Source organism: Pholis gunnellus (genome assembly GCF_910591455.1).
Source record: "Pholis gunnellus genome assembly, chromosome: 12".
In the NCBI taxonomy this organism is placed as follows: Eukaryota; Metazoa; Chordata; class Actinopteri; order Perciformes; family Pholidae; genus Pholis; species Pholis gunnellus.
In genome coordinates, this window is record NC_136539.1 from 9,480,275 (window position 1) to 9,499,585 (window position 19,311).

The window sequence follows — 19,311 nt, forward strand, 5'->3', positions numbered from 1 at the left end:
CAAAGCCTTCTGGGAAATGTTCTTGGCAAGCAGAATGAGTGTGTGTTTGTGTGTATGTGCAGGAAGATAACGCTTGAATAAAGAACAGGAAGAGAAGATAGAGCAGCGCCATCTCTGACACACACTCTTTCGGGATCTCCAGCTGTCTCGAGTTCCTCTTCTGTCCGTAGCCGACGGTTCCTCTCATGGGCAAAGTGAAGGGCAAGTCCGGGCCCCTGGCCCGCAGGCCGGACAACTCCGCTTTCAAACAGCAGAGGCTGCCCGCCTGGTCTCCCATGCTAACTGCGAACACCGTGCTGCCCTTCTTCTACTTTATGGCTCTGTTGTGCATGCTGCTGGGAGTATGGCTGCTGCTCACGGTGCAGAGCACACAGGAAAAAAAGGTGAGTGTGGGTGTTTCTGAAAGATATTGCACTTTTCTTATTTAGTCGTTCTTTAATATGGGAAAAATAAGTTTGTAAAATGCATAAAGTAATATGCCTGTGAGAGATACTAAGAGAGACTGAATGCCCTCGTGGGCAATAAAACAGGGAGTGACAAAGAGAGGAAAGACTCAAGGTTATGTTTTGAGTTTCGTAAACGGGAAGCGTTTATTCTCGATTCATTCTACGTTTTAACTTACTCTCTTGTCTCCTCAGCTGGACTACACAGAGGCCGGGACATGCAATAAATGTTTTGAACTGCGTAAAAATGTGAGCAACGCGGCACAATCCTGCAGCTGCACGGTGGAGTTTGAAATTAAAAAAGCATTCAAGGTAAAACGATCTCTTTAAGTTTGACAACATGGTGTAACAAAGCAATCTGAATTTTTGGGGGTTCACTTACAAGCTTTTTTTTTTTCTAGACACCCAAGTTATTCTACGCGTGGTTGAAAGCTCCCAAGAGAGTCGTAGTTAAGCTCGTTCTGTCAAAACTGCTATAGTCCAATGTCAAGTATTAACTCGACAGGACCCGGTGCGTTCAATTCTGTTGCGTGCTTTTAATCTGAAAGAACTATGCTGGTGTGTCCTGCTGCTTGTTCCAGGGAGACGTCTTTTTCTACTATGGCCTCCAGAACTTCCATCAGAACCTCCGCAGATACATGGACTCCAGAGATGATGGACAAATGGTTGGAAGGAAGACTAACTTAAAGGTGCTCCAGAGTATTTCACAATAACATTGTTAGGACACTTTCTTTACTGCCGGTGTATTATGTTGACTTCAAATACTGCAACACATGCTCTCAGATAGCTTGAAGGATGAGGACACTTTAAAGACGATGTATTAACTCTTTAACAGGTGAGTGTGGCGGTGACGCTAATCTTAACAACTTTATGGACTAATGGATATTTTTTATGATTTCAAAAAAATCTTATTTTGTAAAATGAACAAATATTATTTATTTTGCACAATTTAAACGATAAAATAAACAAACGTAAGAGAGAGAAATAATATCACCGAGCAGGAAGAGGCAAAAAGCCAGCTGGGCTTATTTGAAGCCTCCACCTACATCATATTAACATTTTACAATATTACAATGAACATAAACTGAATATGCATGAGATATAACTACGTACAATACTGTTGACAAGATGTTTTAACAAGATATGAAAATATCAATACATTACAAACAAAAGACAGTGAAAAGTAATGTTCAGAAAGTAGTAAAAAAAATGATATGCAAGTATAAAAAAATACCCCAAATTGCGCTGTAGTACAGTACTAGATTAAATGTACACAGCACACCACTGCTTTCATACTTATTTTGACCACTAACTGTGTTTCCTGACTAGAACCCAAGTACATACTGCAAGCCGTTCACAAACGGCCTAAACGGACTCCCCATTGCCCCCTGTGGTGCTGTGGCCAACAGCATCTTCAACGGTAAGCACCACTCGTAACACATCACTTATCACATCCACCCTCCGACCTCTGACCTCGCATGTGCTCTCCCAGACTCCTTTACTCTGAGCTACCGAGGCTCCAGTGGTCCTGTTCGGGTCCCTCTGTACCGGAGAGGCCTCAGCTGGTACACGGACAAAAACATCAAGTACCGCAACCCGCAGGACGGCAACATGACACTCGCTCAAGTGTTCGAAGGTAAATGGGGACGAAACGCACAGAAACCGCACGACTCGTTGTCGTCATTCATCGTGACTTGATTTGTGATTACCACATAGGCACAGCGCAGCCTCTGTACTGGCAGAGGCCGGTGTACGAGCTCGACACCCCCGACCCGATCAACAACGGCTTCATCAATGACGACCTGATCGTGTGGATGAGGGAGGCGGCCTTCCCCAACTTCAAGAAGCTCTACGGGGTTTTATACCGAGCCCAAAAGCCCTTTACTAAGGGTCTGCCTGCAGGGAATTACAGCATCAACATATCCTACAGTATCCTTTCACTGCTAACTGTAGCGTGGGTTAAAGTATGTCACGCATGTCCCATTGTGTGCGATAGTGTCCTTTGTCTTGTCTCCTGTTAAACGCAAGCATTGTGGACAGGGACTATTTTAGGACTACAGCTACGGCTGTTCTTCGTGATCACCTATTTTCATCCTTGACCTCTCGGCTTTCCAGACTTCCCCGTGCAGTACTTCCGGGGCAGAAAGGAAGTGGTGCTGACCACGCTGACCTGGTTCGGAGGTCAGAACCATTTCCTGCCGGTCGCTTACCTCGTAACCAGCTGCCTGATCCTACTGATATCCGTCGTCCTCACGGTGGCGTGGTGCAAGTTTGGGAAGAACGGGAGGAACATGGAGGAATGAAGGGTAAGGGGTGCACCGGGATGCCGAGGAGTGGAAGAACTCACGAGTGGCTGAAAAGTGAAAAGTGACAAGTGACGTGCTGTAAGGAGCCGTTTTTAGAGACAACAAATCGGAAATGACAAGAACTTTGATGCATGTGATGGACTTTCCCAGCTATACGAACATATCAGGGCTTTTATTGTGAGGTTTCCTTATGTATTGATTTTACTTGAATTTTTGCTTTTTTTTAAAAATACACACCATTTTGGTCATGCACTGTCAATATTTAACATAATATATTTTTTTGAATTATTAAATTAACAATTTACTATCCATTCACTGAGGTTAAAAGTTGTATTTTATGTCTCAGAAAATGCAATGTGAAAGAAACTACACTTTAATAACATAATACAGCTGCCAGAGAAACCCTGTGATGCTCATTTGTAATTTTGTGGACAATGTTTTTGTAATTAAAGCACAATGAAGGTTAGCCAGTGCAAATTCTAACTAGCCTTGCTATAAAGCATGTCTGTATGCTCTAAACATTCGCCGACATCAACCATTTGTACGGTCTCTGCTGTGGCCGACGAGAACAGCTGAAGATTGTAATAAACCATTTTTCTTTTAAAACTCTTTATTATGTACAGTCAGTGAGAGCCACATAAACACAATCCCTCTGTGACCAGGGAGCACCAAACCGTATGTCGATGACCCTGGTTATTGAGGATAATCAAAGCATGATTGGTGGCACAGCTGTGTGAACATCACCTCCGCCAGGCGAGGTTGCTCTTCTGTAAAGTTATAAAGCAGCGTCTTCCATCTGCACAACTGCCACAGAGTGTTTGGTCAGATTAGTACCACAGGTGGAGAGGAATGCAGTCCAACTGGTGCTACAGACGACGACTCAACACATCCTACAATACAACTATCGGCCGCATCGAAACCAGTCCAAAAACAAAAGACGGCTAACCACACATACAGATGTTGATGCACATAGATACAAGCAAAGAACACCCACTTCAACACAAGACGATCACCACGATGCACAAATAAAATCTAAAAGTTCAGGACAAACACACAGGAAACCATCGGCTGTAACAGATCAACCCATCTTAACTCTTCGCTGTACCTTTTTGTCTAACTAGGCCTTTTAAAAACTGTTTTTCACACATTAAGACTGCTTTATCGTTGGTTTGGCTAAACCTGCGCTTATTGGCACAATCGTGAAAGGTGGTTCTGTTGAGGATAACATTGCATATACACAGAAAAAGGCAACATTTGGTCTTTCATATGACAAAGTATCTTCCCGATTAGCCTTTTCAAGTTAACATACAACATCTCTCTGACGAGGTTAATTTAAGAATAAAAACCTACTCGTTGTCCGGAAAGGTCTCCACGACAGTGCAACCACAATTCTTGGACGTCTAATCAGTGACTGTGGTGATGGGCTACTTTTAAACAAAGAGTTTCTCATCAGCAGGATGTGAAATAAAAATAAATATCAGTAAATCATCTGAGAGTTTAAACAGGTTTGCAGTAATGGGATTACTAGAACTATACACAATTTCAAGTCATGCTTTTTAAACAAAATAAGACAAAAGACGTACCGTGGAAAACTAGGAGGAATTCTTTCACCGTGGATGTGGGAACACTTAATGCAACATGCAGTTCATTCACTAAAAAGGACCCTTTTAGATTTGATGAATGTTACTCATCAGGTACATTTCATTCAGCATGTAACAGAAGAACAATGGAAATCACAGTTTCACAGAATGCAAGAACTACTACGGATCACAGAACAGGGACAAAGTCTTTATCAAACAGTAGTCGGCTTTCTCCTTTTCGTCCACGCCCCCTCCCCCATCGACGCCGCTCACACCTGGCACAAACACATTCATCTTTGTGGTTTCAGTGATAGGACTGTAATGGCACTACACGAGCAGATCGTGGCCATGCAGAAACATTTAGGCAATACAGACATCTCCAGATGAATCTAAAGCTAAGGTAGTGTTCATTCAAGACTCGAGCCCAGGCTCCAGGGCTCACAGGTTCACTCCACCACCTCCTCCGCTAACAACCCTCTATCTTTGTCTGTTGGGTTGGCAGTGAGGGGGGGGATGGGGGGCAGATTAAGGCCATGTGCATCCAGACTCTTCAGCTCTTTCCCGTTGGCTTCTGAGTGCTACTCTGAGGTACCTGATAGGTCAGATCCTCGGTGGGCGTGACCTGTCCAGTGGCATTTTTGGGCGTGTCGTAAGCCGACCGCCCCGAGTGGCCGCTGTCTGTCCGTGCGCCCATGAAGCCACACACTGCGGGGGGCTGGTTCAGAGAGGAGCCCCCCGACGGGTGGCAGCCCATGTCGACCACAATGGGCGTGGCGTATTCGGATCCCGAGGCTGGCAAGGGCTCTGCGTAGGCGTGGTACACGTCTGGCGAGATGGGAGCGTCGTACAGGTCGGGATCAGAGTACCCCGGGTCGGGCCCCTCGTCTGGTTTAAAGGTCGACCGGGCACCCAACGTCGTAACGCCGCTCACCAGGGGCTGCGCATATTCTGAAAATACAGCAGGTCATGGAGTTTGGTTGTGTTGTCAAAGCCATCATCTCTGAAGACACAACGTGTCTGCATGCCGGGAATCGGTAAGAACAGCTGGTTTACCTGCGGGTTCAGCATGTAGTCTGGGTACAGCGCCTCTCCCCGAAAGCCGGCCCACCTCGCTGCTGCTGTAGCGAACCGAATCCTCCGTCTCCACCATCTTAGAGGGCAACAGCTGCTTCATGCTCTTCCACCAGTCTGCAGCGAGAAGCACAATGAGATGCACGGCACTCGCTCACCAAACGCATGCAGGCGGATTACATACCTGTGCGGTCCCAGTGAGGGAGGTCGTATGTTCCTTCAGAACTCTTTTTCCTACCAAGAGAGGAAAAATACAGTCAAACTAAAGCTTTCAGACGGATTTCTTCTACTTTGCATGATGATGAGAGAACACACACCTGCTCCTCCAGTGCCAAGCACAAACCACTATCAAGACGAGGGCGGTCAGAACCATGACCAACACGGGCACCAGAACCGCCGCCAGTGCCACATCTAAAGAGCAAGAACACGACAATAAACATCACCATGTCTGTATTTGGGATCAAACCAGTCTTTTTTTTAAATAAAAAAAATCTGACGCACCTTTGCCAGTGTGAGGAGGCATAGTGGTGTTTCTAATGTCTGGGGTGTGTGTGGTTCCGCCGAGGTGGGGGGGTCGTTTTGTACCGGCAGGAGGTGGAGTATGACGAGAGGGGGGAAACATCCGTGGCCTCTGCTCTGTCCTCCGCCTCACTGTCAAAAACAAGAGAATTTGGAATTGAGCAGGAGCTTACGAATCTCTTTTCACTGGATCATTTGTTGAGGTGCAAACCAACAATTTCGACCAACCTGTATTTGTATTCTGGCAGCCAAGCAGCTCCAACTTGAGCGCGATTCTTTGGTGCCACAGGGTTGGATTTATCCTCACAAAGCGGGCCTCGATTGGGGGAATGAAGTTATTCCTCACCTCGTGCAGGTAGTTGGTGTTGCCTTGGAAAATCTACCGTCAAATGAGAACGAACTGTTATTTGTGGCGGAGATGTAAACCAAACTGTAGCCCAGTACGAGTAGTGTTAGAAGAACTTGTGCCAGACTGAACAAATGAACTATAAACCATAAGCTGATTGTTTTCCAACATGGCAAGCTAATAATAACTTTCCTCTACACAATGACTTTGATTACACGCGCAGAATATTAAAATTTTGCCCTTATTGCGAAAAACACAATAGTCCTTCTAAGCAGTTTACATGGCTAATGGAATTCCACTAATATTCCCATTTACGTGCAGCCATGCATAACCCCGTGAATTGCGTCCTACGGCTGCATATCCCAAAACCTGTTTATCAGCGCCGTGGCAGCAGGCAGCCTGCTATCCAAGTCTTTCATAATGTTTTAAAGTATGCACGTTTCTCCTTCAGCACAGAAACGGGGGCTTTTCTTTTGGCCATGCAACACTTTCCCAGCCTTGGAGCAAGGCAGGCAAGAGACCAAATGTCGCAAACTGTAGTAAAAACCCCAGCTGAGATGCGTATACTGAATGCACCGTATACATATCCAAAGACTTCTCCTAAAACGTTTATGATTTCAGCGTATCGCGCATGTCCTAATCAGAAAACGCAACATGTGGAGGCCTAATTAGGAACATCCATGCAGAATAATGCTGTTTTAACGACCCATATCCAATTCACACTATTGTTCCGCCCTGAACAATAGTGAGTATTCGTGCATCAGTCACTGAGAGCGTCTGAGAATCCCAGCAGAGAGCAGCTCAGCCACTAAATCCATATCCATTCATTATTAATGCCCAAGTGTCCTGGCTTGTCTATCACAGCACTTAACTCAAACCACTGACGGTCATCATTTCCTGCCATAAACAGCTCTTGGTCAATACCGGTCGCTGTGGAAACGGTGCAAGTGTGTGCCCCTGCAGCCGTCTGAAGGGACGTTTTGGTCCATTTGCACTAATTTGAAGGAGAAGGGAAAACTAAAAGCCCCATGACGTAATAGTCGAGCACATTGGGTTTTATTGATTTGGTGATTGTATTACCTTGTCTTGTGCAGAATCAGCTTCCCCGTAGATGAACCACTGCTGGCCGTCGTTACTGTACAGGAGCCGGTATGCTGAAACGTAGTACTGGTATTCTCTCAGGGTGGAGCCAGTGGTGGTGATACCTAAATGAGACGACAGACAGAACAAGATTCTGGTCGTGTATTGGAGGTAATTAACATTTTTGACCAGATCATGGTGATGAGAAGTCAGGGGAGTGATTACTATTCATCCTGATCTAATAGTCGTTCAGATGTTGCACTAAAAGCTACAAATAACCTGCTGGTGGCGCTAGAGGACAAAGTCAAGGGATCACCAAAGTCATACGGATTGTTCCTCTGGGGACCATGAATGTCTGTACAAAATTAATTGGCAATCCGCGCGACTAAAATTGAGCACAGGTATGGTTTTGCCGGGAAGCCTCATTCAAGGCATACAGTCAAATTAAAAGATAATGGTTTTATTGTTGAGTCATTTCAGCGCGTCTTGTTTTTATGCACGTGTTAGTATGTGGTCGTGTACCTGTGATCCTCTTCTCCCTCTTGAGATCGACCTGCAGCCACTGCTGCTGGTCCATCTGAGAAGATGCCCAGGGCAGCCCCGCCTTTTTAAGCCGCGCCCCCGATGGCGCCCACACACTGTCCTGACCGAGGTTGTTGTTCCACTCCCACACAGACGAGGCCGACAGCTGAGTGTCCGCCACGCCGCTGGACTCTAAACCGAGCGTTCCGTAGCAGCCTGCGAGCACAGACGGATGCCGTGCAGCCTCGTAAAACGTTACGGACATTACAGCAACATTCACACTCGCATTCCAAATGACAGATGCTGACTTTAATCATTTCATTTACGGGACAAAGATATTACAGCTCCTACGGGTGCTTATGAATAAACTCACCGTTGGTTCTGAAGGTGAAGAGGCTGTTGGACAACGTTCCTCTGAGGAGAGAAATGTACGATTAGAGACGCATAGATGGGACCAATTTTACCAATAATCACTGAAAACTGCCTGGATTTTGACTCCTTTAAAGTAATAAAATACACAAAACGCAGTTAAAACCTCTAAGTATTATTTCTTTTTCTTACAATCTGATTTTTGACTGTCTTGCCTAGTTGGTTTTTAAAGCCATGATTAAAATGTACCCAGGATTCCCCATGTCTTACCCAGTAGAAGTGACATTGTTAGCCAGCGTGGCCTCGTAGTGAGGGATGCCTTTGCTGCTGACCACGTTGATCCTCCCCCCCGCGGCGTTGGACACCACGCCTGCATGGACGGCTGCCACGCACACAGGAGAGGACTGCAGAGTGAGAGGATGAGACCGGATGAGATTATGGGACGCTGGTTACGCACTATTCCATTTCCGTTACGACAAACGGTAACTAAAGTCAATTTCCAGCACATCTCATGAGGTCTGTCCGGCCTCGTGGTTGTGTAGAACGTGCTACCTTGGACTAGTGAACTTGATGCGTCACTTATTACGGTGTTATTCACGCTTTGCAGTGTAGTTTCTCTTCCAGCTCAAGCGTGCCTGGATATTTTGACTCCAAAAGACTTAACAAATCCACCTTTCCACCCCCGTAGTGAAAGCCATTAGCTTCACCGTCGTCTCCAAAAACATGCAGTGTTGTCTGGTTCCGACTGTGACAGCAATATTTACACATCTCTCGTGCAACAAGTATATATTTTGGGGATGTACATTTTGCAGTTTGATGACGAACTGGTTGCCAATTGCTCAAAGTGGTCAAGCGGTTTTTAAAACAGTTATTCGCTAATAGGACATTATTCGGCTTTTTAAAAACCCCCAAAAATCACTATATAAATATTTGATACGACTTCTAAATTGAGTTTCCTGAAAAAGTATCACATATTACACGACATTTATATGGATTTATACTGCCTATAAAATGGCGGGTTTTATCTGCAATCTTCCACCCCTAACACCACGAAGAACGACCTCTGGACTTTTTTTTTTTTTTAGTTCAAATATTTGGCAGGAATCAAAATTGGTGCCGAGTGTCTGTGGTTCAAATGCCGGCAAAGTTCCAGAATTCCTAAAAAAAAAAAAAAAAAGTCAGCAGCAACAGGCAGTACTGTCTCTCAGTGTGTGAGCACGGAGAACGGGCTCTTAACCTTCAGACCGGTGCAGATAAAAAGGCTGATGAGTCAGCATGATGTCACTTCTCCGTATAGAAGACACTGAGGGTCACTGACGGTAATGATTCACTGCTGGCCGCATTCCTGTCCGGACCTGCTGCCACATCACCGAGGAACGGACAGAAACACAGATTCCACTCCGGCCCGCCAACAACTGGTCAAGTGAGGTGGAATTTTATTCCTGGAAACGAGCCACTCTGGAATTCACAGCTGACAAGATTGTGGGAAAAAACGCTGGTGACCCACTAAGCACATGTAATCTCTCACTCACACACCATTCAAATGCTGCCACAAGCAATCAACACTTGCCCTGTGACTCTTAAACTTCCCAAAAGCACACGGCACATCCTAAAGAGCTTCATACCAAACCACTAACACAAACACAAAGCTTTGCTCTGAACCGCCGCACCCTGCCTCCAACAGAGGAAACCACTCTCACACACACACACACAGACATGATATGTGATATGTGGGATGTGGAAATATAAAAACCAGTAAATGGATCACAGTAAGAAAAAAAACAAAACAAGAGAAAGTGAGCTGCAGAGTCTGGTCTGGGTGGGGCAGAATGAAGTATGCCTCCACAGTCACTATCAAATTACACACACACACACACACACACACACACACCTGAAACACAAGCATGAATGAATCACTTCACACAGAAAACACACGCATGCAAACACAGAGGTCCTCTCCAGCTTCTCACTCACACCGACTCAACTCTGCAGCTTTCTGTCTCACACACTCAGCACACAGCCGAGCTCAGCGCCCTCTTGCAGCTGGACTGGATTAGAGGCTTATTATTTTCAGCCAAACTATTATCTCACCTCCCTTTCACCCGCTGACCCTGCCCCTCCTCTGTTCCTGTGGGGCACCTCACTCCCTGAAGCACCCCCCCCCCCCCCCCCCTCCTCCCCTCCTCCTCCAAAACGCTCCTCCCTGTCCTCCCATCAGCCAGCAACACTCCCTCCCTCCACTAAACCCCCCCAAAGCTCCGAGCAATGAAGTCATCAGCCAGAGCCTCGGCGCCCATGACCTCACGCGCAGCGGGGGTGCTGTGAGGTCATCAGAACAGGACTCGCATACCACAGCGCAGAGGCCCGTTTACACAGGAAAGAAAGAGAGGACTCTCACGGAAAGATGTGCAGACTCGCAAGCGCGGCAATGGGCGTCGGCGGAGAGACAAAAACAGAGCCACGAATCCATGAGTAAGCAGATGCTTGACAGTCTGGTGGACCCTGTGGGGGCAACGGTGACCAAAACGGCGCGAGACCACAGGGCACCGTGACTCGGACGTGGACGTGACGCCGAGGACGCCACAAAAAGAAAACGCATGCCTACTGCAAGTCCTCACCTCTCTGTATCCATTAGGTATAGTTCCAGAAATCTCCTCGGTGGATGTCAAGCAGCCGGCCGGACAGTATTTACTAAGAAGAAGAAAGAGACACACACACACACACACACACACACACACACGATGAATATTGAACAGCGTGATCACTGCACACATATCCACACAAAGCAAATGTTATTTACCTGAACTCTGCCTCGGGGAAATCAGTCCCTTTGTCCAGGCAGGTGATTAGATCTGCAAAAAGGCCAAAACAAACATAAGTGTCATAAGTGGTTTCTCTGCACGCTCTCCGGCTAACCCATCACCCCCTTTTTTTCTCTTCCTGTTGCTCTCTGAAAAAACAATGTTCAAGAGGCAAACGCATGACACATTCACACTGACCAACAGCTCAACGCTCACTGGTATCTTTCAGGGCTTTTCGTGGCAGAAACGGTTCATTTTAACCCAAAACATGAGCCGAATGATTTCACTCAACTTAACCAAGTCGGGTTGTTGCCCTGAACTTCTGGAGATTTCTGGAAACTGTCACCCATGACTGAGAAAAGCTATAAAATATTCACAATCGTCCCGTCGATTTCAGCGCGACTCAGCGAACACGTCAAAAAGTGATGCAGCACAAACACGTCTGAGCATCTTGGCAACGAGGCGCACCACATATGCCCGACAGGATGCTGTGGGCTGCTGGGAACTCTATGTAAACCCTCCTCTGTGGTGGTCAGTCTCGGTGAGTCTCCACCAGATTGTGAAAAAAAACAAAAAACACTTTTATCTGGGAAAACCAACCAGTGACTCAGACTGACAAATACCCCCCAAACCACCGCAAGTCGCCATGATGACTGATTTACTTAGCTGTGCAAACTGTCCTCCCACGCCCGCCCACACGACACGAAAAACACACACGTCGGTTCTTTGAAGGGGGGAAGTCTAGTCGGGGGTCCATTGGTCGGCCGTGTTTGCCTTTCAGTGTGATTCGGTTGTACCGGGGCGACCACTCGCAGCTATGACGTCACTGCCCTCCCTCTGCTTGTGGCTTCAATTATCCGTTTTTATCTGAAGATTTTCCACATGACAGAGCGCGGCCGGCTGGAGTCACGATTACACAGTCACGACATTCTTATTGAGGAGAAAATGCATTTCAGAGTCGGTTTTCTGTGTCTCATGGACTTCAGCATCGAGTAGCTACAGTAGTCATTTATCAAATGGATTATGTCTGTTGCATCAATTATCATGAACTATTTTGTTTTTTCGTATTTAAACTCACAGGCAGCAGAGAAGTCTGTGGAAAATCTTAGTATGCAAATGATGCTAATAGTTCTAAAACTATTAGTGGATTGACAGAAAATGTACCTCCAACAACTTTGATGAGTGATTATCTATCGTTCAATCATTCCAGCTTCTCAAACGACAGTTTGTATATTTATTGTCTTTGGGTTTTGTACAAAATAAGGAATCTGAAGACGCCATCTTTTCCAAATAGTGAGCAGCAGACCTAGAAAATAGAGATCTTTCAGCAGATTTGCTGAAATCTAACCGACTTCTTGATCCTGAAGCGGTTGGCACACTGAAATATCCTGAACAGCATATTGTCAGTGCTATTTGTATACAATGATTTAAAAAAAAGCTGGACCGCATCTTAAACATTTTATCCCACAGAAACCAGTCACAACAACATCATGCCTTTCATTATTAACAGGTGGAAGTACACACACACACACACACACACACACACACACACACACACACACACACACACACACACACACACACACACACACACACACACACACACACACACACACACACACACACTTTCTTTTCTCAGCATCAATTTCATCATTTAACATTGTTAAGATTGCAAATTCTGCTGCTTGTTTTGTACAAACATCAAATAACCGGACGTTAAGTTGGGACCCTCATTTAATCCGTGTTAACTCTAATGCTGCATGTCAAGCCTCGCTAAATATTCATTTCTTAAATAGTGCTGGTTGCTGCATTACATTACAGTCATCTAGCGACTTAAGTGTATTCAACATCGGTATTCAAGAGAACTACTAGTCACCAGAAGTCATAAGTGCATCTCCCTTTATTAAACAAGCATCTAAGAGCATAAACTAGAGCAAAGGCGGCTTATTAAAACACTTCTTCTGTAATGACATCACATTAGAGGAAGGTTACACAGCTTCTAACAGGCAGTATAATATAAAACCACAAAATATGATTTCTCTAAATCACTCGCTTCCTCTTGCCCCTGTTCTCCTAAATGTCCTGCTGTCCACAGTCTCCTCTATCCCTCTTAGCTATGTTATACCAGCCACACTCCATCGAAAACAAGTCACAACTTAAAAACCACAAATACAGCGACAATAAAACGGTTTATCTTTTGCGCTGAGACATGGAGGGCTGTAAAACTGCAAAGTGACCAAACGGCTGAGCAGAGGCAACACACACACACACACACACACAAACACATCTGCTGGAGCCACTCGTCTGTATTCAACACCGTCTGTTCTCACACTAAAGGGGAACAAAACACATTGATTTGAGGCGATGCCCACTGGCATGATGACCCTGCACACAGCGGCTGGACTTCCACATATGTGGCTGATCGGACCAAACGACTCGCAGCAGAGCAGCTCTTTATCTGCGTGTGTTTGAATAAGCTCTTCAGCGGCGAGCAAACACCACGTCGTAAACGCTCCTCTCATTTAGCCTCGAGCAACGAGACACAGTTCCCCATTCAACTCGAGTCCTCTTTGACCGTTACTGTCTTCTTTTCTTCTATTCATGAGCTGCACACACTGTTTGCAGACGGGATAATTGGAAATGTTTTATCATCTCCGGTAATATAGTTCGACCCTGACACCGCTGGATAGGAGACATTAAAGAGAAAACAGCATTTTATAAAAACACGTCATGTTGCGTTTCCTGAAATGTGGTTTAGAGATCCTCAGGGGTCCGATCCAAAACGAACCAGGAAACCTATTTTTACCCAAAAATAAATGAGACCTGAACACTAATGCAGGAACAGAACGGTAAACGCTCTCCATACCACCTCAAAAACACTGTTTGTCAGCCACCGCCAACAGCAGCACGGCCCACCAGACTGAATTATTAAAGTCTGTGCAGACGTTCATGGTCCCCAGAGGATTTACTCCGACTGATTTTGGTGATGATGAACTTTTCCTCTCGTGCCACCAGCAGGATTAAAATTTGACTGTAACAAGATGCCTGCAAAAACTAATTACATACCCGTCAACCTCAGCTGTGCTCTGTGCTAATTGGAAAACGTTAGCCCGCTAACACGTTAAATAAAGACTGTAGACAATACCTGCTCTGTGTCAGCATGTTAGCGGTGTCATTGTGAGCATGTTGGCATGCCTAAATACAGCCTCGCGACCTACAGCCCCAGCCTTGTTAAGCTTAGTTTGTAGTCGCCGTAGTGAAGCCGACGCGAGTCGCGCACGCCAGATAGTGACGTAATCACGGCTGGAGGCACTTGGTTGCGCACCTCTGAATATTTGTAACGCGGCGTGATCCCGTGACTGTCGCAAAAACGTTCACGGATAAAAAGCACGATTTACATGTCTGGGGATTACACAAAGAAGGCCAATTCTTTTTCAGATGCTTTGTCAAATAAAATAATATAATAAAAAGGAAGTCTTAAAAATCTACACTTGAGTAAATACTTTGCCAGCCAAATTAAATTGTTTACAGGATATTTAACCTTCTTTCTTTATAATGCTTTTAATACTTGACTTCTTTCTTTACGGGGCTTGTACCGGCCGTAAAGTATGAATATAAGATACGAGTTTACAGATAATTACAATCCTTCCTCGGCATTGTGGAGGTTGGCCGGTTACACGTACGGTCTGTGGGCATATCTCCGGGTTTCACTCGTTCATTTTGTTTGTGCGTCCTCTGGTGTTTCGGAGGATAACGCCACAAACAGCACATAGAACACAAACGCTCCGTACATGCTCGGAGCTCACGGAATATATAAAAAAGAAGAAGCTTTACCCGTTTGTTCGGTGGTGGAGTAGGACAGGTAGAATCCACGGCCGGTGTGATGGGTCCCACTCATGAACTGGACAGTGACCTGGTTTCCAGTGGACTCAATCAGCTCTTTGACCTTCATACGTAACCCGCAGTACTTGACTGTAAAACGACACAGGAGAGAGGAGAGATTCTGGTTGGTTAATAAACAAGTGTGTTCAGTTTAACACACAAAAACAAAAACACATTAAGTTAGATATTAGTCCTTGTTTAGTGGAGGGTGTAACTAGCTGTATTTGTAACTATACCAAATCTATCGATCTACTATTTAGCTTAACTTTCATTACCAGCAACTCTCTTGGGAAGCCCTGCAGCACTCAGGCATGAGAACAACTGTTACTGTAGGCTGAATCACGTGGCCGAGGTCTTCCACTGCGATTGCATGCACTTCAGTAACCCGGCATTGTCGGCGTTCTGCAGCCGCTTGATTTCTTGATAATTGTGCAAACAAATACTTTGATATTTGCAGGATCGCGGGGTCAACCGTGCAAAGATTCGCTTTGGCCCTGTATCCAATATTTTTTATTCCGACTGTGCAGCAAACATAGACAGAAGAGGCTAATGAGATGCATACAGGCTATGGGCTAGCTTGTGGCTCCTTTCTTTATTTGACCATCCCACAAGCAGTTTTCTGGCACCTTAACTTGTGACTAGAAGGCCTTCCTCACTGTGTGTTTAACATCTGATGTATTTAAACAGTTTGGTAGGAAACTATTGCTCGAATTGTGGTTGCTTCCCCCGAATCAGTCGAGTATCCGCGTTGTCACTCTCACCAATCCCACTCCTCTCGGGCCCGATGCCGTTGTAGAGGCGGAGGTAGTTGACCTGGCAGTTGCTGTCTTCGATGTCCAGCTCGGCGAAGCGAAAGTGGACCCTGTTGCCGAGGGGCACGCTGATCTCCCACTCGCACACCGTGTCGTTGGGATATGTCCCCGGGTAACCCAGAGAGGACAGGGTCCCGCTGCTGGGGCCAAGTACACTGGGGCCACAGCCATCACCTGCAGGACAACACAAACACAGAGTGTCAGGGGGGGGCGAGGGGGGGGGGGGGGGGGGGGGGGGGGGAGGAGGACGCCACTGAGAAAGCACACAAAACAAATGTGGTTGGTCAAGTCTTGCCTTCTGTCGACTGATTATTGAATCATGTTCTGGTTTTTGTGCTCATAGATTTCCCTTTGTTTGGGATTCTCACATCTATAACTAAATGATTGGCTGAGACGCGTGGCTATCGCTTAGCTGTTGTTTCAGGACAGTGCCGAACACGGTTATCCTGCTCGCTTTTTGTGACTTTCGGCCCTCGCTCCATTTCCCCCATTGTAGCGATCCACAGACGGCCGACGGGTGATGGGAAACGACAGTCAGCGAGAGAGAAAGACAGAGAGAGAGTCACATCGAGGGCGCTGCAAGCCGCAAACAGCTGTTTCTACGCTCCTCCTCCTCCTGCTGATTTTGACGGAGAATCGTTCATAAATTAAAAATACGAGAGTGCTCTGATAAATAATTGTGTTGTTTGATTTTGAAACAGAAGTTGTTGTTGTCTTTTAGCCTTTCTGAAGCTATCGCTACAATGCTGCTGATGAGTTACTCACCCTGAGAGGATTGATTTATTTTAACAGTTTTATTGATAGACTGATATTTATGCCCAACTGCAACGATTTGGCAGGGAGATTGTCAGTTGAATCATTCTCCTTAAATCGACTATAGTTCATTTTGAGTGAACTCCACCAACAACGTCCTGCAGCCATAAATACTCACAACATGAAATGCGTTTTAATCCTCAGCTGAAACTCGTCATAAATGCTCCTTCGGTTTCATACTTCTGATAGAAAACTACAGCGCACAGCTGTTTAAGAAATGACTACGCCTTTTTTTTTTTAAGTAAACTTAAAATATTCCTGTCTTCTATATTGAATACCCCAAACAGACTAAATCAATGCAGTGTCTTGTATTGTCCCCACTGAGACTCCCACGGGTTGAGAGGGATCTACCTAAGAGCACATATGCGTGTTCTTCTATAAATCAGCAGATCCTTTAGCACACAGAAAGGGATTAAGCAGTGTAATAAAGAAACATTTCTTTTTTGTGTGTCTTTTTCACAGCGTTGTACGCTTGGGGATTTGTTAAACGTAGTTGGCCTTCACTAAAATGGGCCTTTCCATCTGTTAAATGTAAGTGATATCTGGAGCGCCAGTAGATGAGACGATAACAGCGATGTATCTATAAATCACACGGTTGGAGGATCAACTTCTGTCTACAATTCACAGAGTCCTTAAGCCAGATATAGATTGCGAGTATGACGTGAGACAACTATAAACTGCTCTGGATCAGAGATGAAACTATCCTTCAGTTAGTTCGACCGCAACTATTTTGACAATTAATAAATCCTTTGAGTCATCGGTTGAACAAAAATGCTAATATATACTCCAGTACCAGCTTCTTAAACGTAATGAACTGCAGTTTAACTTTGGCTTGTGAGTAAACTGAATATTTGGGGGTAAATCTTGACTGTAAGTCAAACAAAAGCAGGACATTTGAAGATATCTGGATGTCTAACTGACTTAACAATCGATGGAGAAAATGGCCCTTAAGACTTTTTACGGATACGTTTGTTTTTGAGCTGTCAAGAGAGCGGTGGCGTGGATGCTGTGGGCTCTGAGATAACACTCGGTCACGCCTCATGGTGCTCAGTGGATGTTCTGTGCGCCTGGAGTTATGCAAGAGCCTCTCAGTGGACACTGTCCAGATGAACAGGACAAAAACACAAGCCGCTTCCCTCAACTCTGAGTTCAGGTTACCTTCCTGAAGTTACCCCTCAATGCTCAAAAAACAAAAGCAGAACACAACTTTAATCCACCCAACTGTTTTATCATCAGACCCACTCAGAAGAGTAAGATGATCACACAAAACACCACGAGACACCCTTTTTAAAGTGCACGTGAAATGTAGAGTTATGACAAACGGTGTCCACGTGTTTACAGAGATACCCCCACTGCTAACGTTACCCCACCCCCAATCTCTGACCACCTGAGGTCGGCTGTGGGCTCCTTAAACTTCCAAATACTCGCATTTAGGTACATTAGTGAGTAGAGCAAACCCGAGCACAGTCACAACACCGTTTGCTGCCTGTGAATGCAGTAGTGGGTTGGCGGTGTGTTGGGTATAAAGTGGGCTACCTGGGACGAGAAACAAGGCCACAAGCTCCTAACTGTGCTGCTGTCTCGTACACACAGTCCTCACACCCAGACTCCATTTAAAAAACAAGCAATTTAACAAAAGGTAGCTTATCGGGAAAAGCAAAAAAAAAAAAAAAAGAGATATTGTGACTTTAAAAACTTTTAAAAAGCCACAAGTTAATGGAGCAAGCAACTACCACAACAAGCAGTCGTTATTACTTTCTCTATCTTTTTTTCTCCCCAGAACCAGTTTGCCTGGTTTTACTACACCAGACTTGCACCGTAACGGGCGGCGGTGCAAACCCGAGCGGAACTGCACGTACACTCGGCCATGTAAGGTAGGTTTTTTTGTTTGTTTTTTTAAGTTTGGAGGACAATAACGACGTCCCGTCGCCTGAAGCACATCTCCAAAACACCCCCAAAAAAGGTCCGCGTTCACACTTTGAGAACCAGCATGGCCGCATGTCGCTGTGCAGTTGTTACACTCCTCCAGTTGTCACCGCAGCTGTGTGTGTGTGTGTGTGTGTAGGGGGGGGGGGGGGGGGGCACCAACCTTTCTGCGCTCGACAGCCCTCCGCGGTGAGAATGATGAGAATCGACAGGACGAGAACCCCGGCCCCTGTCGGTTCCCTGCCCACCATTACCGCTCTGCCCATAGCAGCCTGCAGTCTGAATGCATGATAAAGCTCGCTCCTGGACCAGCTGCACCGCTTCAACCTGTACCGCGGGGTGGTGGTGGTGGTGGTGGTGGTGTTGTGGGGATACAAAAGCTGATCCTCGAGAGCGACTCCGCGTGTTGGTTTCCCCCCGTGGATGTCTTTTGCTTGTCGTTTTTAACAATCCAGTGGTTAGCGACACTCTCACTATGGAGGTAACTGCTCCTCACACACATACAGATACACACACGTCCAAGCTGTGCGAGCTACTTCCTCCACCGAGGCTCCTCCTCCTGATCTGGGACTGGGATACCCGAGTCCCCCAAGTGGTCTGAATGATCCCAGATCCACCAACACTCCCTTTAACGTCACTCTTTGATAGAGGTGGAAGAAGTCTTCAGGTCTTTTATTTGATGTAAAGTAGCAATAACACAGTGTACAAAACAAGTAAAAGTACTGCATTTAAAATGTGACTTGAGTAAAAGTACAAAAGTGTAAGCATCAAAATGTAGCCTTCTTGAAGTACCAAAAGTAATCATTCTGCAGAATGGTCCATTGCAGAATGATTTATTTAC

At 45.7% G+C, this 19,311-nt stretch overlaps 2 protein-coding genes across 2 annotated transcripts; one reads left to right on the forward strand and one right to left on the reverse strand.

The window, feature by feature from the left end:
* Positions 1-24: 24 nt before the first annotated feature.
* Positions 25-3,358, forward strand: tmem30c (transmembrane protein 30C). Its single transcript, XM_079170026.1, has 7 exons — positions 25-383; positions 639-755; positions 1,025-1,132; positions 1,773-1,863; positions 1,936-2,079; positions 2,160-2,372; positions 2,559-3,358. The coding sequence occupies exons 1-7, from the start codon at positions 186-188 to the stop codon at positions 2,744-2,746; spliced, it is 1,059 nt and encodes a 352-aa protein (XP_079026152.1). The 5' UTR covers positions 25-185; the 3' UTR covers positions 2,747-3,358.
* A 143-nt stretch (positions 3,359-3,501) lies between these two features.
* Positions 3,502-18,981, reverse strand: dcbld2 (discoidin, CUB and LCCL domain containing 2). Its single transcript, XM_079170024.1, has 15 exons — positions 18,634-18,981; positions 15,681-15,905; positions 14,872-15,009; positions 11,037-11,088; positions 10,855-10,927; positions 8,507-8,640; positions 8,241-8,281; positions 7,868-8,083; positions 7,346-7,470; positions 6,148-6,298; positions 5,902-6,051; positions 5,718-5,811; positions 5,585-5,634; positions 5,383-5,517; positions 3,502-5,277 (listed from the first exon to the last, which is right to left on the reverse strand). Exons 1-15 carry the CDS (start codon positions 18,734-18,736, stop codon positions 4,880-4,882), a joined length of 2,085 nt encoding a protein of 694 aa, XP_079026150.1. The 5' UTR covers positions 18,737-18,981; the 3' UTR covers positions 3,502-4,879.
* Positions 18,982-19,311: the final 330 nt, after the last annotated feature.

Bases quoted from the DNA above. Each gene is read 5' to 3' on its own strand.
- tmem30c (XM_079170026.1), top strand. From the start codon at position 186: ATGGGCAAAGTGAAGGGCAAGTCCGGGCCCCTGGCCCGCAGGCCGGAC. The intron at 1,133-1,772 runs GTGCTCCAGAGT...TTTCCTGACTAG, and splicing joins GAAGGAAGACTAACTTAAAG to AACCCAAGTACATACTGCAA. The intron at 1,864-1,935 runs GTAAGCACCACT...GTGCTCTCCCAG, and splicing joins GGCCAACAGCATCTTCAACG to ACTCCTTTACTCTGAGCTAC.
- dcbld2 (XM_079170024.1), bottom strand. From the start codon at position 18,736: ATGGGCAGAGCGGTAATGGTGGGCAGGGAACCGACAGGGGCCGGGGTT. The intron at 11,089-14,871 runs GTAAAGCTTCTT...GCCTTTTTGCAG, and splicing joins CTCCACCACCGAACAAACGG to ATCTAATCACCTGCCTGGAC. The intron at 5,518-5,584 runs GTATGTAATCCG...TTCTCGCTGCAG, and splicing joins CCCTCACTGGGACCGCACAG to ACTGGTGGAAGAGCATGAAG.